Raw genomic sequence first — 17,376 nt, forward strand, 5'->3', positions numbered from 1 at the left:
ACATTATAAATTGCAATTACGAAACAGTTACGTATATTATATAGCCAAACATTATTCGAATGTATATCTGTCTTTAAAATAAATATCAGTTTGAACTTAAAGCTTTAGACCACTTTATAATAAAGTACTTGTACCTGTACAATGGCTATAAACAAACACTTTTGACAGATTTTATTGATTGTAACATCAAGGCAAACTTTACATCGGCGTTGGATATATAATTCACTTGAACCAGAAGCACTTAAACATGGGCAAAGTTTATGAAAAGTGTGCAAAGCCACAGGACACAGCTATTCAATATAAAGAATTATTGCTGATACATTTTACTGTTGATAACAGCAAAAAAAGTTGTGGCCTATAGATCTGCCACTTAAAACAATTATCAGTACTGTTCACCTTATCTGTTCCAACTCTCCTCCCTTCTCCTTTCGAAATACATCAATCTTGGGCCTATGAGAATGGGTGAAAAGAACTAAGGAGGCTTCTCCTTTGTTTTTGCATTGCAGTGCTGACTTACTAGAGTCCACAACTAGCTCTAGTGCATTAATAAACAGTGGCAAAAATAAATGCTCTTTAAAAAATGAAATATTTATTTAATTAAGACAAAATGCATAGTAATTTTAAATGCCAGAACAGATGGTGAAATAATTATTTGTTTGTAAGATGTAGAAAAAATATTGTGAAGGGCGCTCAACTGGTCTTGGGCGGTGAAGGAAGTTTTCCTGGGCTGGCGAGTGTACCAGGAGGAGGAGTCTGGCCAGGCTGGAAGCCAAAGTTAGCTGCTAGCTGTGCAGCATCAGAGTCTAGAGGGGGTAGAGAGGGGTTCACAGTGGGAGGCTCAGCCTGACCAGCCACACAGGCCAGGGCACACAAAAAAACTAACTGCAACAGATGAGAACATTTATTTTAGTTTTTTTATTATATTTATTATTATTATTTACAGAAATATATGGGAATAAGGATATAAAAAATCTGAAAAGAATAATAGGAAGGTTGCTGGTACCCATAGCTACCCTTTTCAATTGACAAACTTATTGATTCCACACAGCCCTTACAACTTTAAAAGTCATCTTTTAAGTCACCAAGAACCCTGTAATGCAACCATATATTGGATGAAGAGATCATAACGAGAAGATGTTTGATTAAAGTCTACATCAAATGTTGTGAGAAAGAGCCATCACCATTGATTGGTTGAATTGGTATTTGGTTGCTTTATTGTGCTTTTTTCTCACAGTTGAACATGCCCGATTAATTTTACTCAGATTCTGTGAGATTTCAGGGGATTCTGTGTACTCTGTCAATTTTCGAGCCTTGCTTGCATTTCCACTGATTATCTTCAAGATGTGAAAATATTTACTTGTAAGTATTTCCATCTTATCTACAATACTGCTTTGGTTGCCAAAAAAATTGTGTTCCTCTGAAAAGTAACAATTTGTTTGTTCTATTAAAACCTCTAAAGTTTAAATCAAGATAGGTGCTCAAAGGTTTAAAATGTTATGAGTGTAACTTAAGAAGCATCACAGAGCAATAGTAAAAAAAATAAATGAATGTAAATAACCTTAGTCCTAACAAGATTTCCCAAAATTACTTTATGATATTGAATATTTTCAACTAGAGAACTTGTAATGTAACCTAAATTGTGTTTGTCAATAACTAACAAGAATTTGAATACAATATTTCTTGTAAAAATTGAATCATGAATCATATTTTGCCTGATCATCCAAATTACTATTAAATGTATGCATAAATGTATGATAAGTAAACACTAATGTTTTTCTATGTTATATCAACATATGAAACCTGTAAAACTGGTAGTTATGCAATCAGTGACTCCTCTGCTTTTCAATGAGGTGGCCTTGAATCAAGCTTAGTTGATGAATACATTTTGTTCCAGAATAGCAAATTTGTTTTTAAAACATTGTAAATTATGCCATACTACTTTTCTAGCAAAGCGTGTGTTGCAGTGACTATTGTAGGTTAGAAAGGTAGTAAAAATTTGCTTAACATGACAGATTGTTTCAAAAATATACGAAGTTAAAAATAGTTAGAATTATAAATTCTTAAAAATTTTTGTTTCACTGAATCTGTTCTTTTTAGTTTTAACAAGATTCGATTCTCCCTTCTGATGCAACAGTATTTTGGTTGTAGCACCATATATTCCTTAGAGTATATATGTAAATGAATTAGTGTATGATAACATTACTTTGAACGTGTCTAAATTATACATTTCTGACATTTGGTATAATGCATAGAGAACACTGGACATTTTCTGCACATCATGGTCAATATGCTTATCCCAAGAAAGGTGTTGGTCAATGTTGAGTCCCAAAAATGTTGTACTTTCTGCCTGGTTCAGTCTATCACTATCAACAAATATGTTTGAGATCTAGCCTGATTGTTTGAAAATGATATAAAATTTAATTTATATGAATCAAAAAAATATTTGTACTGTTTAAAAATTGTTTAACAACTGTCAGGTCAATTAAAGAGGAAGTTTCAATGGTTTTCTGAGTTTTTTCTGGTAATACTATGTTTTTGTCATCAGCATACAGACACAGATCATCTTTCCCATACCATCTCAGGTAGTCCCTTTAGATAATATATAAACAGAAGGGAACCCAAGATGAATCCCTGGGGAACACTGTACTATAATGCCAGTAACTTTCAGAATTCTTAGATATCTCATAGAGTTTTAACGTGTATTTCTACATATTGTTGATATTTTTAAATACGAATGAAACCAAGAATGCTCCTTCACTTTTATTCTTAAGCTTCCAATGGTTTCTAATAACTTGTCAGTTTTAAGCAAATCAATCAATAGTTATGATACAATTTGGATTCTTTGCACTAAAAATTAATAAAATTAGTCACTTAATTTAATACTTAAGTTATTATTAAATTAAATTCTACATTCTTGACAGATATTGTTATTTTCTCAAGCTGACTTGGAGGAGGGTGTTAGTATGGTCTATAAAGATCATTGTGTGTGCCTTTGACATTCAAGTTGAAACTGGTTTGTAAAAGAATACAGAAGAGGTCAGTAATATTGGTGTAGGCAGAATGAATTTGATCAATCAAGAATTACAAATAATGTGGGATTGTTATAAAACCATTTTTACTCAGAAAGCCCTCAAATTGGGCATTGCCAACTTTTAAGATATAAAATGTTAAAAAATCTAAATGTACTTTGTGATCCAAAAAGATGTGTTTTGATTGGTTACCACATCTTTGGCATAATTTCCTTAAGGCAGAACCTGGTTAGTATAATTTTGGTCTTGTCTGTTGTAAATCAGGGTGGTAGAATATTACGCATGGTCATTGTGGAGCTCTAGAAGCCCATACTATTTAAACTGTGCTTTTAATCACAAGTACTCTGTCCAAATAAACCTTTATCTTACTAATTTTTTTAAGGGATTAGGTCACGGAAAGGCTTTTGGAAACTAGTACCCCTTGTAAATATGACGGTATAATATTTTTACCGGTATACTGTTTTTGTTTAACATTTGCATTATTATTTTCAGCACCATTAATACATTAAGCAAGTTAACTAAACATCTGATATTGATAAAACAATATACAAATATCAGTTGGTAGTAGTCATTAGTGAGATTTAAAAAATACTTAATTTTTTATGCCTATGTTTATAAGTAAAGAGCCTAAGACCTAACATATTTTAAGAACGAGTCACCTGTGATTGTAAAGTGATTTAAATCTATGACAGTAAATGCGTGATTCTGTATTTTCAAGAATAAATAAGTTAGCTTTTCTTTTTCTTAATCTTGTATTATGAGTTATTAATCTAGATTTTATTTCAGTTGTGCAAAAGTGAAACTTCCCAAAAATGTCAACTGATATTTTTATAAGCCTGATTAAAAATTTAAGATAAAATCATATGTTGGCAGGTCTGAAATTTTGAAATACAAAACTTGCTGTATTTACTGTAATACTTTTCACATAAGCATGTAAAATATCAGTAGTTACAAGAAATGATTGATACTCACCGGCCACAACATTCTGGTCCAGACAGCAACAAGAGGCGGAGAGTTGGCCTGATATACTATCTAGCAGCTGAAACTGGGTGACCTTGCAGATGTCCTCAACAAATAACAAATTAAGAATAACACAACTAGAATGGAAATGACTGATGACAGTATGGTAATGAATATCAATAATATTTTTCTGGACATTCTCTAAATCTAATTTTTTTTAGTTCTCTCCTTGTGATACTTAACATTCGTTGATTTTGGATGCAGCAATAAATTAAGTGATTAATTTTTCAGTGCTATGAACTAACGTAAACAGTTTTGGAAACACTTAAATATCCATTTTGAGGTTGAATAAAAAAATATGTTTCACAATATGTTGTTAATCTTGATGGGAATTTATCTTGAATTATCTTCAGATTTTGCTGGATGATAATCTTTGTAGAAAAAATTACATTTCGTCAGCTTCAAGAGCTTAAGGGTAAAAGTTCTTCCAGCATCACTCTCACATTCAGAAATCTATTCCTTTTTGTAATTTTTTAAAAAATAGTTCTAGGATCTCGAGTTTGGTGAACAGTAGACCTTGGGTCTCCGTTTATCGTCACATTAGTTACGGGTTTAGCATAGATTGTTGGAACAAATACAACATGCCTGCACTGGATTTACTTTGAGAAGAAAAATTAAATTTGTGTCTAGTGTTGTCACATATTTAGATAAATATTAGCTCTTTTTTCACACTACTTGTTAACTTTTATGTAGGCATTTTGAATGAGATTCCAAATTGATTGTAAAAGCAAAATTGAATTTGTTTTGATAATGTACATCAATGAGAACCAGCAATTCATAGTCTGCAATAGACACAAATGCAACAACCTTTAAGTAAACTAACAGTGTGATGTCACAATCAAAAATTCTAACAAAGGAAGCATGATAAAGTTACTGTGCATTGTGTGTTGTGCACAATACACATGCCTGGAAGAAATTATAGAAGAAGGAGAAACATTAAAACACCTTCTCTTACATTTTATGTTATAGAAGATTAGTAACAACACACTAGCTCAAAATTATTTGTAACACTTATACATCTTTCCAGTAAACCATTAGCAACTTTAAAATATACCGAAATAATGTTATAAAACATTTTAGCTTGAACCATGCCTAGAATTGGTGAAAAACATTAATTTACATTAAATATAATCATCAAAGAAAGTAACGTTTTAAAAAGGAAATATATGAATTCTTATATTTGTTTGCAATGCCTACAAAGAAATTCATGTTAAATTCTAAGAAATCAAACAACCATTTGGTTGTGGCTGTGCAACAAACAGATTACCATTCAAAACACATGATTGAGTGAGCAAATTTAAACAGATCTGCTTCATGCAGCAGCTTACGTCATAGATAACAGATTGAAAGAGAATTGCAATGAAATTTGGCGATATTGCTGAAGAGATATAATAATTTTACAATACTGACATATGGAGAATGGTCAATACAAAAGTCCTGATATGGCTTTATAGCTCTGAGTGTTTTTACATAATAAAATAGAACTCTACACATCCAAATATATCAAACTACCATCACTCCACAGAATATGAGGGAAACCTTCATTGGGTGCAAAGATCAAGCTGCAATTTGAAAATTTTTTTGAGAGATGTGTATATTACGAAAATACATTATGAATACATTAAGATTATTGTATATGTTCTATTTATTTTTTAACTCTCCTAAGTCTTCCAAATGTAAGAAATGTGTTGTGCTTGCTTATTTTATTTTGTATTTCAAAAGAAAATTTTAGATGAGGAAAAGAGAGAGGCGTTGTCAAAATATTTGGAGAGGTGTGAAGAATTTTGAGAGCTGGAAGATTTAAACCTGAGCGAGTTTATTTAATTAATTATTACTAATGTATATTTTTAAACACCAAAACCTTATACTATTATTACAGATATTTTATAACCCAATATGAGTAAGGAAAATATTTGTTGAGGTTATTTATTTAAAAAATGCTTTATGTTTGGTTTTACAATACGCTATGTTAAAATAAAGACAAATTGTTAATGAGCTACTGTATAACAATGAGCTGTATAACAAGTTGTCATGTATGTGTTGTAATACTTACTATACGGAAACAGAAAATGCCGCCCACATATGACAGCAGCTGTAGATGTATTTAAATAGTTGACCCTAGATAACTGAGAACAGGGCATCAATTTACAGAGATATATGGGGATATAGGTCACCTAACCTGTGATAACATCAGGTTTACCATCTTGTCTATATGTAATCTTAGACAGTTGTATTGTTTCTATAGTTAAATCTTTGGTTTGGAAGTATAATTTGGAATATAATAATTTTTATAACGTAAAAGATCAATCTTTCAGACATTATTTTTAACAAGGGTTAAAATAAACAAAGTAGATGTACACCACACCATGAGTCTTTTAGCAGGCTTTGCTGAGGTTACATGCAAAATTTCAAGTCTATTGTTCATTTTATCAGGCTACATGTGTTATTATGTCAAATGTTAAATGTCATATGATAGCACTCAGTTTGTATGTAAATGTATTATTCTACACTTTTCCCTTTGCCATCATATTTACCCATAAGTCCAATGTAGATATTTTTGCTAATGGTCAGCTAAGTCCCATGGAGTGAAATGCACAATCATTGAACTCCATGTCGCCTATATAGAAATAAAGCTTCTTGAAAAATTTCAGTTCTCAGGTTAGTTCGTTCTTGAGATATTGTGTGGACAAACAGACAGAAATGATATTTTTCTAGTCCCTTGAGTGATGTGATAGTCTTCACTAATGCTCAACCAATAAAACAGTGTTTCTCTGGCAGTATGTCTTACCTTGCTCTGTTTAGCATATGTTTGTAGTTTTACTTTAGAACAGGCTGTGATAGTGGCCATCATAACTCTACAAACCATTCTTTCAACCTCAAATATTTTTCAAAATTGTTTTAGACTGTAAAGTTAAGGGAGATGTTTAATTTTAAAAGGTCTGCTCAATATATATCCATATACTTTAGTTTTTTTAGATATAGTTTATTCGTTATGTAGAAAATATGTTCAAAATTCTTTATACTTTCTAGATTAAATACTCAATAAGTATACACTTTACAAGAAAAAAAGCGTAGATGGATGTTGCTTACAGGTAAATCTTTAAAATGAGACACCTCTCATATTTCTATGTCAAAATTTAAGGACGTAAACATGTTTGAGGTTTAACATTGTTCTTAATCAAAAGTTTGATGTCTGTTAACATGGCACAAGAATACTGTCATACAAATAACTTATACTGGGAAGAAAGAAAGATGAGCTATACCACTGCCAAACTTAAAGCAAGTCTATACAACAAAACATCTGGGTGTAATTATAGGTGAATGCTTGTCGTGGACCATCCACGTGGAGTTTGTATGTAGCAAACTGGTCTTAGCTTTGTATACAATTCGAAGAACTAGAACAATTTCCATTGACAGGCAGTTAAAGTCACATACTATGCACCTTTTTGAAAGTCGTGTAAGATATGGAATTTTGGTTTGGGGAGGCATATTATAGGAGAGAATCTCCAGAGAGTTTTAGCCCTGCAAAAGCATGCTGTAAGGATACTAGCTGGGCTGAAGCCAAGAGAATCATGCAACAATGCATTCAGGAAATGGGGAATACTCACAGTATCCTCCATCTATATTATGGAAGTAATTATATATGCTGTACAAGAGAATCTACAGAGATTTATCCACATCCATCAACATAATACAAGACATTCCCAACAGTTTACCCTACCTACTCATTGGCTAGCACTCTTACAGCGAAAGCTGTCCTATGCCGGAGCAAAGTTTTTCAATGCCCTACCAACAAGTCTCAAGAATAGTCTACCCACAACTCTAAAGAAAAAACTGAAAGACTGGATCATTGACAAATCTTTTTACTTCATTGATGAATTTTTGTACAGAAATCATGAAACTCTGTAAATATTTAACATTGTATGTATTTGTTTAAATATTGTTTTAATTTAATATGACGCACTTTCTAAACTTGATGTTTATGAAATAAAGAGATTTCGATTCTTGTGAGATAAAACTCAAGGTCATATCACTACACCATCTCTTAAAAATCAATAAACTATTGAAGTTACATTACTCTAATGTTGTGTAGCTATTTGACATACCCATCTGAATGGGAGAAATGAAAGATATCTGGCTATAAAATCGTGACCTTTTCAAATTTTGTTACTGAATTTCTATAATATCAGCTTGATAGGAAACCATTTCAAAATATATTTTTACAAACTATCAAAACTAAAATAAAACTATGATACTGTATTTTGTTGTAGTCTGATTATAACAAAAAATGTTTCAACACGCATTAAAACGGAATAAAGTATAACGTAAATTCATTTTAGGAGTTTGCTGTGGTGAAAGAAGAGTAATAACCAGCAGGAACAACTCTTAATGTTAAATCATTTTGCACTATTATTTTTACTTCAGGATTTTAAAAATGTATCATTTTAAAATGTCCATACAGTTTACACATCACAGTATTTTAGGAGTTTATTTATTTAATATGTATAGTAGTTTTTTTTTTTAATAACAATAAATGACATCACATAACTGGTGCAAATTTTCTAACAGTCCTTATGCAATATCACAAATTAGGTATTCTTTTCTTCGTTTACTTATGAGTCGTTTATGGTTATTGACAACTTCACTGTGACTCTATATTGAGTGAGAATGGTCACTCACTCTTGAGTTCTGCCTCTGTGCAGTAAGGCATCTGCAATGAACATGTTAAATTGTAGTTTCTTCATTTAACTTTATCATAGTTATAGTCATATTATTAGTAAATAGGAGGCATAACTTAAATAAATAAAAAAAATTGCTTTAAGTTTTATATGGTTTAACTTTGCTGCAATTCATGTAAATGATTATAACATATCAATTTAAAACTAATATTTTATGCTTATAACATGGCAGTAGTAAGTAAAAGAGAAGATAAAATGCTTTTTCTTAAAATTTTGTTTCTACAATATTGTGATCTTTTAATAGAGTCATTCTTTGTGGTATATCTTTTTCTAAATGAATGTAAAACCAATCACTTTAATAAATTTTCATTTTAATAAAAAACCAGTTATAAGGCAAATATAATTTACTTAAAGGCATTGTTCAGTAATCTCAGGCATCAAATCTTTTGAAAATCATACTCATTTATAATATAGATTTAACAAGCAAAAACTGTTGAATGAAAATGAACTAAAAATACTTATAAAATTCTAGAAACTTGTAGATATATAAACACCCTAATGTGGTTTAACTATACATTCACCCCAACATATAGTATTTTAATTGTAAGAAAATATTTCAGTAAGTAAAAATTGTTCTGAGTACATAAAAATAGTAAGTTTTACTACTAGTCTCGAAAGTGACCTATTGCGAGGCGATATTGTGTGTAAAATGCTTTGAGCCTCACTATAGAATTTTCGACTCTAGTACTGCATGCTACATTTCACTATGACACAAAAAAGCACATAAAATCTCTGGTATGACATTCCATATTCGTTACGTAGAATTCTTCTTCCATAAGAAACATAACACTATTTTTTAATTCATTTTAGTGTTAAAATCAGTTGTTTAAATATAGGACTGGCAAAAAAATAATGGAATCCCACTGGAATTTCAATCGCTTATAAAGGGAAAGAGATGTTTACATAGAGAAAGTAATGTTTGGATAAGGAAAAACAGTTGACTTAGCTTTGAGATAAGCAATGACTTTCACAGATAACTGTATTGGAAAGAAGTCCATTACCTTAAAAAATTATGACACAGTTTTAACCATATTCGTCATGCTGACACTTCTTTAAAAAGATATCAAATTTGTGAGCTTCACTTTTTAGATACTTTAATTTTTTATTCAAGAGCAATTCTCCTTGCTTTTTATCAACTTTAAGGTGATATTCAGTATAATACCAACTTGACAGTAATCCAATCTCACCTGTCTTAAATCAGGATTTGGAGTCAAGAATATGTTGTAGCCTGAATTAAGTTTTCAATTTGAAAGTGTTAGATTTGGCTTTAAAACTCATCAATTTGCAAAATTAACTTTAAATTGTTTTTCATTAAAAAGAACTATGTACTTAAAATTAGATTTCTTTATTGCTGAAGAAATCATGCCCTTGATGTGAAAATATAATTTTCTTTAATCACATGCAAACAGGAAATTGAGGGGTTATGACTCAATATTCTTGTAACATCGGACTATGCACCTCGTCATAGTAAATTGAGTACTGTTATTGTTATTGTTTATCAATACATTTTTTAATTTTACCTCTTTTTACAAGTGGTACAATTAGTTCAATTGTACATCAATAGTACAATTAATATGTAGAATGTCATTTAAAGGTGATTGGTCTTTCCTTTTTAAAGAAGTTTCTTGTGTATTGAATTATTTATTCATCTTTCATACTGGATTGAGTTGTAATCAAAGAGAGTCATAATTTTTAACTCTTGCAATTGTTTCTGCTAGTTTTTAGTTGTAGTGTCTGCTGCTGAATTTTATGCTTGATGAAGCACAACAATGTTACAATAGGATTTCCATTAAGTAGATGGTCTGGCACTTTGTCATTGCAGGACTTTAGTACACTGCCCCTGGTTGATCAGAAGGAGTTTGAGACTGAAAATAATTTATCACTCTGTTCTATTTGGTTGGCTGGTGGGTGCAGACCTATTGTGATCTGTAGATTTTAGTTCAGTTTTAATAAGCAGTATTTAGTTTTTATTAAGTTCATGTAGTTTAGAGTTAGTGTGCATGGAATAGACACACAACATGGCTGTTGTTATTCCTGACTTATGCATGTTACAACGCTCTGGTATGTTTGTTTACTTTAACCTAGGTTGTAGTCATGCATTAGATTAGTCATTTATCTGAAGAAGACATCAGATTGCAGATCTCGAAACTTAGTGTTACTGATTGTGTTGTATCACTGAACGATGGCAAATGTCTGTAAAAATCCTGTTTCCTTCATAATCCTTCCATGATCAAAAACAAACTTCAAACAAAGAACCTATTATCAGAGGCTTGGAGAAGATGATGATCATCAGTATCATGGATTGGCAATGATATTTTGATGTCATCAGCATAAGATGAACAGGGGCACACTGATGGGGAGGGGGGGACGAACAGGACTGGTCCCCTTCAAGAGCATTTTATTTCGAGATAGTCGTGGTCAACTTTCAAACTTGGATATCTATAATTTTTTATCCAAGAGTAGACATCAAGATTTAGCTTTGGTCTTGATTTGTGATTTAAACTTAACTATTTTGTTAATGTTATAATTAAATTTTGTTTTAGTTCAATATACTTCATATAAACTGTATTTGTTTCAAAATATCTTAATTATCTCTGTATAATCTACCTGGTGATTGGTAGTAGAGTGATTTTACTGTAAAGTATACACTCTGGCCTGATCATTACCCTCTATTAGTTCAAAAGTACTCTAAAATAATGATTCTAGAATCTAATATTTCAAAATTTTCTATTGGGTGTTTCCATGCTCCTCACACCCCCCAGAGAAGATTTCTGGAACTATAGCATTGGATTTATTAATTACAAAGTCTTTAAATACAATAAAACCATTAATTCCATATCATCGGTAACAGTAGTATAGATAGATATGGAAAATGTGAATGTATGAAAATGTTCCTAGATTTAGCCATCAACTAACTCATATACCTGGTTCTTGTTTTTAAATTGATTTATAATATAATATTTTGACACAATTATTTTAACTTACTAGTTATGAAAAATAGAAGTCTAAAACCAAAACTTTTCTTACACATCCCTTCTCAGATTTTCTTAAAATGTTAGTTGTAATTTTATAATTTATTTTTTTTAACTTTTAACTGTTGTTAGTCTAACTTTAGCACATTATATTAACTAATCCTTCACCACAGTTTCCATGGAAACAACTGATATGATTTTCAACATCCGAAAACCTGATAAAATTCAGTATTTATTTATTACATGCTAAATTTTACATATCAAGTAAAATTAAAACAGAAAATGTTACGGCTGTCTACATTTCAACAAAAGTTTATCACTTTTCTTTATCTCCCATCTACAACAAGGTATGTACTGTGTAGCATGAATTTATCTTGTATTATTCCATTTTTATGGACCAGTATTGTTCTGTTTTCCCCTAATTTCCTTCTTCAATTGTCCAATTACATCAGTCATATAAGGACCTTCATAATAGGACTAGTGTAGTAATCAGTCTGTAATTTATGATTACATAATGCTTCGTGTAGTTGAAAGTGGCTATGGCTAGATTAAAGAATCTTGGAACAAGAGTGTTTTACAGTTTTATAGTCTGAAATTAAACAATTTAAATCAGTGATTGGTATCAACAAAATGTAAATAAGCACTTTTACACAAGTTATGTACTTCCCTTGTCGACACCACATTAATACTCAGAGGAAGGATAAATAAAGAGGGAGGGTGGAGTGTAGTTTAGGAACAAATCATGAAAATGAAAACAGGTAATATACTAAACATACCAAATGGCAATTAATTTGTACAAAAATGAGGTGCCGGTGCTCTCTTATTACCGGGGAGGATGTTGCTGGGTGCTTCCTACCCTCCATTACTAAGGGAGGTTTGAGAGTCCTTTCCCGTAAAATGTTTGAAAGTCATAAAGTAACATGAATTTGCCCTAGTAGTCCCTCCTCCTTTAAATGGTCATAATAGCACAATAAACACAATGGTTCCTCACCTCTGAAAAAGTTTACTTTGTATCTCTTATGCAATGGAAATAGGCTTGTTTGTGTCTTTGAACTGTAGCCTTAAAGGGAATGGCTATACTGGGAAGTTATTCCAGTGTTTAATTTAAACTGATCAAAGTTCCAACTGAATCAATTTGGTACTTTTAAATTTTGGAAGAAAATATCCATCCATTCACTCACCCAACACTTATATTTGTAGGATTACACTAAGTAAGTTCACAGTTGTCGAATTTCAAGAATTAAAGCTACACATTTTTTTCAGTTTAAGAATTAAGTCCTAAACATTATGATGACCAACTGGTAAGAAAATTAAAAAATTAACATAAAAATAACATATCTTTTTTAGGGCCACATTTGAAAGTAACCAGTTCAGAAATTTTTGGAGTGTGAAGAAGTCTGAGGAGGAGAAGTGCAGGGAGGATGGTCTGCCATCAAAGCCAGCAGCCGATGAAGCCTTCAAGGTGCCAGAGTCCTGGAGTCAGCCTAAGATAGTTGTAATCGGGGCAGGAATAGCAGGACTGTCGGCCGCACACAGACTGGTGCAGTGTGGACTATGTGATGTCACAATCCTGGAGGCTACAGACAGGTACTGACATGTCTCTCATTCTACCAGGAAATATTACAGTACTTTGGAGGCCAGGCAATTTGGGAGGATTAAAGCAGTGATAAAATTTATGACTGGCACAACTTTTCTTGTTCTCCTGGATGTAATTTTTATTCTAAACTCATATGTCTCAATCAATAATTACAGATTATTTAGATTATTCCTCTGAAGTTAGGGTATCTTAAATCTCAACCTTAGCCTCTGTGATCAAGCGGATTTTCCCTAAGTGGTATTAAACTAGTTATCCAGTACACATACTGTGAACACAAAATATACAACAATTATTTTGTACTTTTTATGTCTTCAGGGAGGTTTTTTATAGGAAAAATAAATTTGCAATCAAAAATCAATTGCAGTACCTTTTATCATGTTTGTTACACCCACGACAAGGAGGAAATGGTTCAGAAACTCTTAAGTGGTTTTCAGGTAAATTGATACCTTCACTGCTGGTCTATACTGAGTACTTGTAACAGTTAGTGTATCGTGTCTACTGCAGTCAATGTTATAATCATCTTGCTTAAAAGAAAGCATTTTCCTTCAGGATATTTAAGCAAACTGAATTTGCCAAATTGCTGAAGACTGAAGTGTCTTCTGACTTGAAAAAGGGATAAGAGTGGAACTAAATCGCTGAAGAAGGGCATATTATGAGGGGCATTCAGTAATTAGAGTCAAACTGTTCTATAAAAAAAAGGTTGCTTAGAGAACTGTGATACTTAAAGACTTTTAAGGTGGCATCACTGGAAAGAGTCATAGTTCAAAATTCAAGGTATTTTTATTGTTGTTAAGCACAATAAAATATAAGACATGCAAGATGGTCAATGATATCAATTTTACTTCTTCCATACACAATTCAGAACACCTGCTTGGCTATTTAAACCTTTTCACTAATACACTACAGTATAAAAATAGTAGTAACAAGATTTTGTTCGGCTTGCATCACAACAAGGTTGTTCAGAATATAACAAATGTTTGGCACTAGCGCTGCAGTGGGCAAGGCTAAAGGCGCCATCATAGGGTAAATATTTCTACATGTAATGGTATCTATCTTGTAATGGTATCGGACAATCTGTATCTCTCTTGCTTTTCTCACTGTGACTCATTGATGAAGCGCGTTCAGTGATAAGATTTTTGTTGGAGAGAAACTACAAACCGTTTGATATCCATTGCCAAATTTGTGATATTTACGGGAATGGAATAAAAAGTGCAAGCAGAGTGAGGTAGTGATTTAAAACATGGTCACACCAATGTTTACAAGGATCATAGGGGACAGCCAAGCCTAGTTACTGAAGACCTGTTGATGAAAATAAATGAAAAATGTAACGAACATTCATAACATTTCTACCAAATTTCCAGCAAAACTTAACCTTAGAAATTCTTTAATTATCCAGACTATTACCATGGGATGTAAGTGTGGGTTACCTTAAAAAATGAATTGTAACTACATATTGTGTCATAAATCCTTGGAAGGCATTTAAAACTTTATATTTTTCTAAAGGTAAAGTGGAATTTAATTTTAGGTTTCTCTGCTTCTGTGTTCACTAAGGATCACATTTACAGAGATTAGTATGAGATATGAGATTGTGATATTAATGTTTGTACAGACCAGGGGGTCGTATCCAATCTTGTTGGTTCACCAACAGCGTTGCAGAGCTGGGAGCCTCGTTGATAGAAGGAGCCTGTGTCGCAAACTCAGTTTACAATCTGGCTGTGATGGAGAGGCTACTGCAATCCCCAGTCACGCGGCAGGGACCGTCCAAGGGGCTCTTCTACTCTAGTCGAGGCAAGCCCATAGAAACCTCAGTGGCTCACAAAGCTTATGCTGTTTTCCGTCAGATAGAGAGCATGGCAATATCCCTATATGGCAATGAGATATGCAGCGAAGACGCTAATTTGGATGTTTTTATGAATTCGCACATTCGCCGAGAATTGATGCACTTCCCAGAATCTGAAAGACAAGGTGCTCTTATGGTTATGAACAATTACTTGGCCTCTATCAAAGAAAGGATGGGTGCGAGTTTGGAGTGTGTGAACACAAAATATTACGGTAGTCTTCCGTCATTGCCTGGAGGCAATGTGAAAATTCCAGTTGGTTTTGTAGGAGTTCTAGCTCCCCTCATCAGAGACATACCGGACTGCACCATCAAGTACTGCAAACCAGTGGAATGTATTCGATGGGATGCTTGCGAGGCGGACAGACCCAGGGCATGTGTACAATGCACGGAGGATGAATCATATGATGCTGATTATGTGGTAATTACAACTCCTTTGGGTTTCCTCAAAGACAAAGCGTCGTGCTTCTTTGTCCCAAATTTACCTGCAAAGAAGATGGAAGCAATAAACAACTTGGGGTTTGGTCATTCCAACAACCTCTTCCTTCAATTCCCAGAACCGATGTGGCTAAGGGATGAAGGCAATATTATGTTCGCCTGGCACCCCGATGACTTCAGCAAGACCAAAAGTTGGGTAAAGGGCTTGACTTCACTTAAGATAGACGACAAGAGTGGGCAAGTTCTTACAGGAGTTGTGTCAGGTAAAGATGCCATCACGATGGAGACTCTTGATGCAGACCAGATCATGACTGATATCCAGAAACAGATGCAGACCTTCTTGGGTAACCCCACAATACCGAAACCATCGATTATCCTGCGCTCTAAGTGGTCTACGAACGTCTACTCCCAGGGAGCATTCACATACATCAGCACCGATTCTGGGCTGGGACACATCAAGGATCTTGCTGACCCTGTTCCTGAGCCTTGCCAGTCAGAGACTCCGGTGTTGCTATTCGCTGGAGAACACACCAGCCACCGCAACTATTCTACAACACACGGTGCCCGTGATTCTGGCATTAGAGAGGCAAACAGGATCCTAAATTACACCAAAGAACTGAGAGGGGCTCCTTCTAAGCAGAAAAATTAATCAGCTTGTTGTTTAGAAATTTATTTGTCTGTTCTCATGCTGTCTAATATTAAAATATTTTATTTTCGTCCTGTATTGTGTTTTTAAAGACGCGCAACTGTAAATCTCTTGAATATTATCTGAAGCCTATTTTGGCACTTTTTATTGAACCAGTTTTAATTTAAATTAATTTACTATGCTTCATTTTGCTGGAACTTGGAAAGATTCTGAAGAAAATGGAAGGTTTGTTATATTTACTGTAATTACAGTTGGACAGTTCAAGATAATTTATTTGGCCACACACGTTTGTTATGGAATAGCATTTTTATTTATTTTACAAGAACCTTCATTTATATTTAAGCAGCATCGAGGTCGATAATGGTGCATATCACTCATAGGATTTTGCCCAGTGTAGCAAACTTTTATATTGTAACTATGTTGGGAATGAGAAACTCATAGAACAATTTTGTAAAAGTTAATGATACAAACATATGACATAGTTTATAGCACATGTAAAGAAAGCTACATCGGTTTGTTTGTATATAGAGAAGAGAGAGTTTGATGGTAGTGAATGTCCCTCCATGTAATTTGGCTGAGCATTTGTGAAGTCTATAGCTCAGGGTGATATACCAAGAATGTATTGAACAATAGACAAAAATTAGGATGCAACTTCTTCTAAGCCTGTTATGAGACATGGGGTGAATGTAATACTACCCAATATTAGTATCAATCCTGATGTAATCCATAGTATTATTACTGTTAGGATATTATTGAAATTTTGTAACATAGTAAAACATTTATGTGATTTGTCTTTGTGTGATTGATTTTGAGGTTATCAGGACATTTTGAATGAAGGAATTTATATTGGTGGAATTTAGAATTTCTTAGAACACAGAGATTTTACTATATGTGGGAATAGAATCACTGCACTATGGCCTTCTAAAATACACAAATTGTTTTTTGAGTGATTTTAATTTTTAAAATTTGGCTAGCAGAAAAAATATCAAAAGCAATAAACAAGATGGGCAGTAATGCACAAAGCCAAGCTCTGGTCAATATGGAGCTGAGCCTTAATGAAGAGGAACTATCTGAGAAGTACACTGAACAGGGCGGTGC

The 17,376-nt window shown here is 32.9% G+C and overlaps 1 protein-coding gene across 1 annotated transcript; it reads left to right on the forward strand.

Annotated features, from left to right (window-relative positions):
• Positions 1 to 11,945: 11,945 nt before the first annotated feature.
• LOC124363949 (spermine oxidase-like) lies at positions 11,946 to 16,354 on the forward strand. The gene is made up of 3 exons (XM_046819220.1): positions 11,946 to 12,107; positions 13,108 to 13,347; positions 14,967 to 16,354. The coding sequence occupies exons 1-3, from the start codon at positions 12,004 to 12,006 to the stop codon at positions 16,279 to 16,281; spliced, it is 1,659 nt and encodes a 552-aa protein (XP_046675176.1). The 5' UTR covers positions 11,946 to 12,003; the 3' UTR covers positions 16,282 to 16,354.
• The last annotated feature ends 1,022 nt before the right edge of the window (positions 16,355 to 17,376 follow it).

Source organism: Homalodisca vitripennis, chromosome 5 (genome assembly GCF_021130785.1).
Source record: "Homalodisca vitripennis isolate AUS2020 chromosome 5, UT_GWSS_2.1, whole genome shotgun sequence".
NCBI lineage: Eukaryota > Metazoa > Arthropoda > Insecta > Hemiptera > Cicadellidae > Homalodisca > Homalodisca vitripennis.

Coding starts and splice junctions, on each gene's coding strand:
- LOC124363949 (XM_046819220.1), top strand. CDS start 12,004: ATGCTAAATTTTACATATCAAGTAAAATTAAAACAGAAAATGTTACGG. Junction 12,108..13,107: donor TATCTCCCATCTACAACAAG/GTATGTACTGTG, acceptor TATCTTTTTTAG/GGCCACATTTGAAAGTAACC. Junction 13,348..14,966: donor ATCCTGGAGGCTACAGACAG/GTACTGACATGT, acceptor ATGTTTGTACAG/ACCAGGGGGTCGTATCCAAT.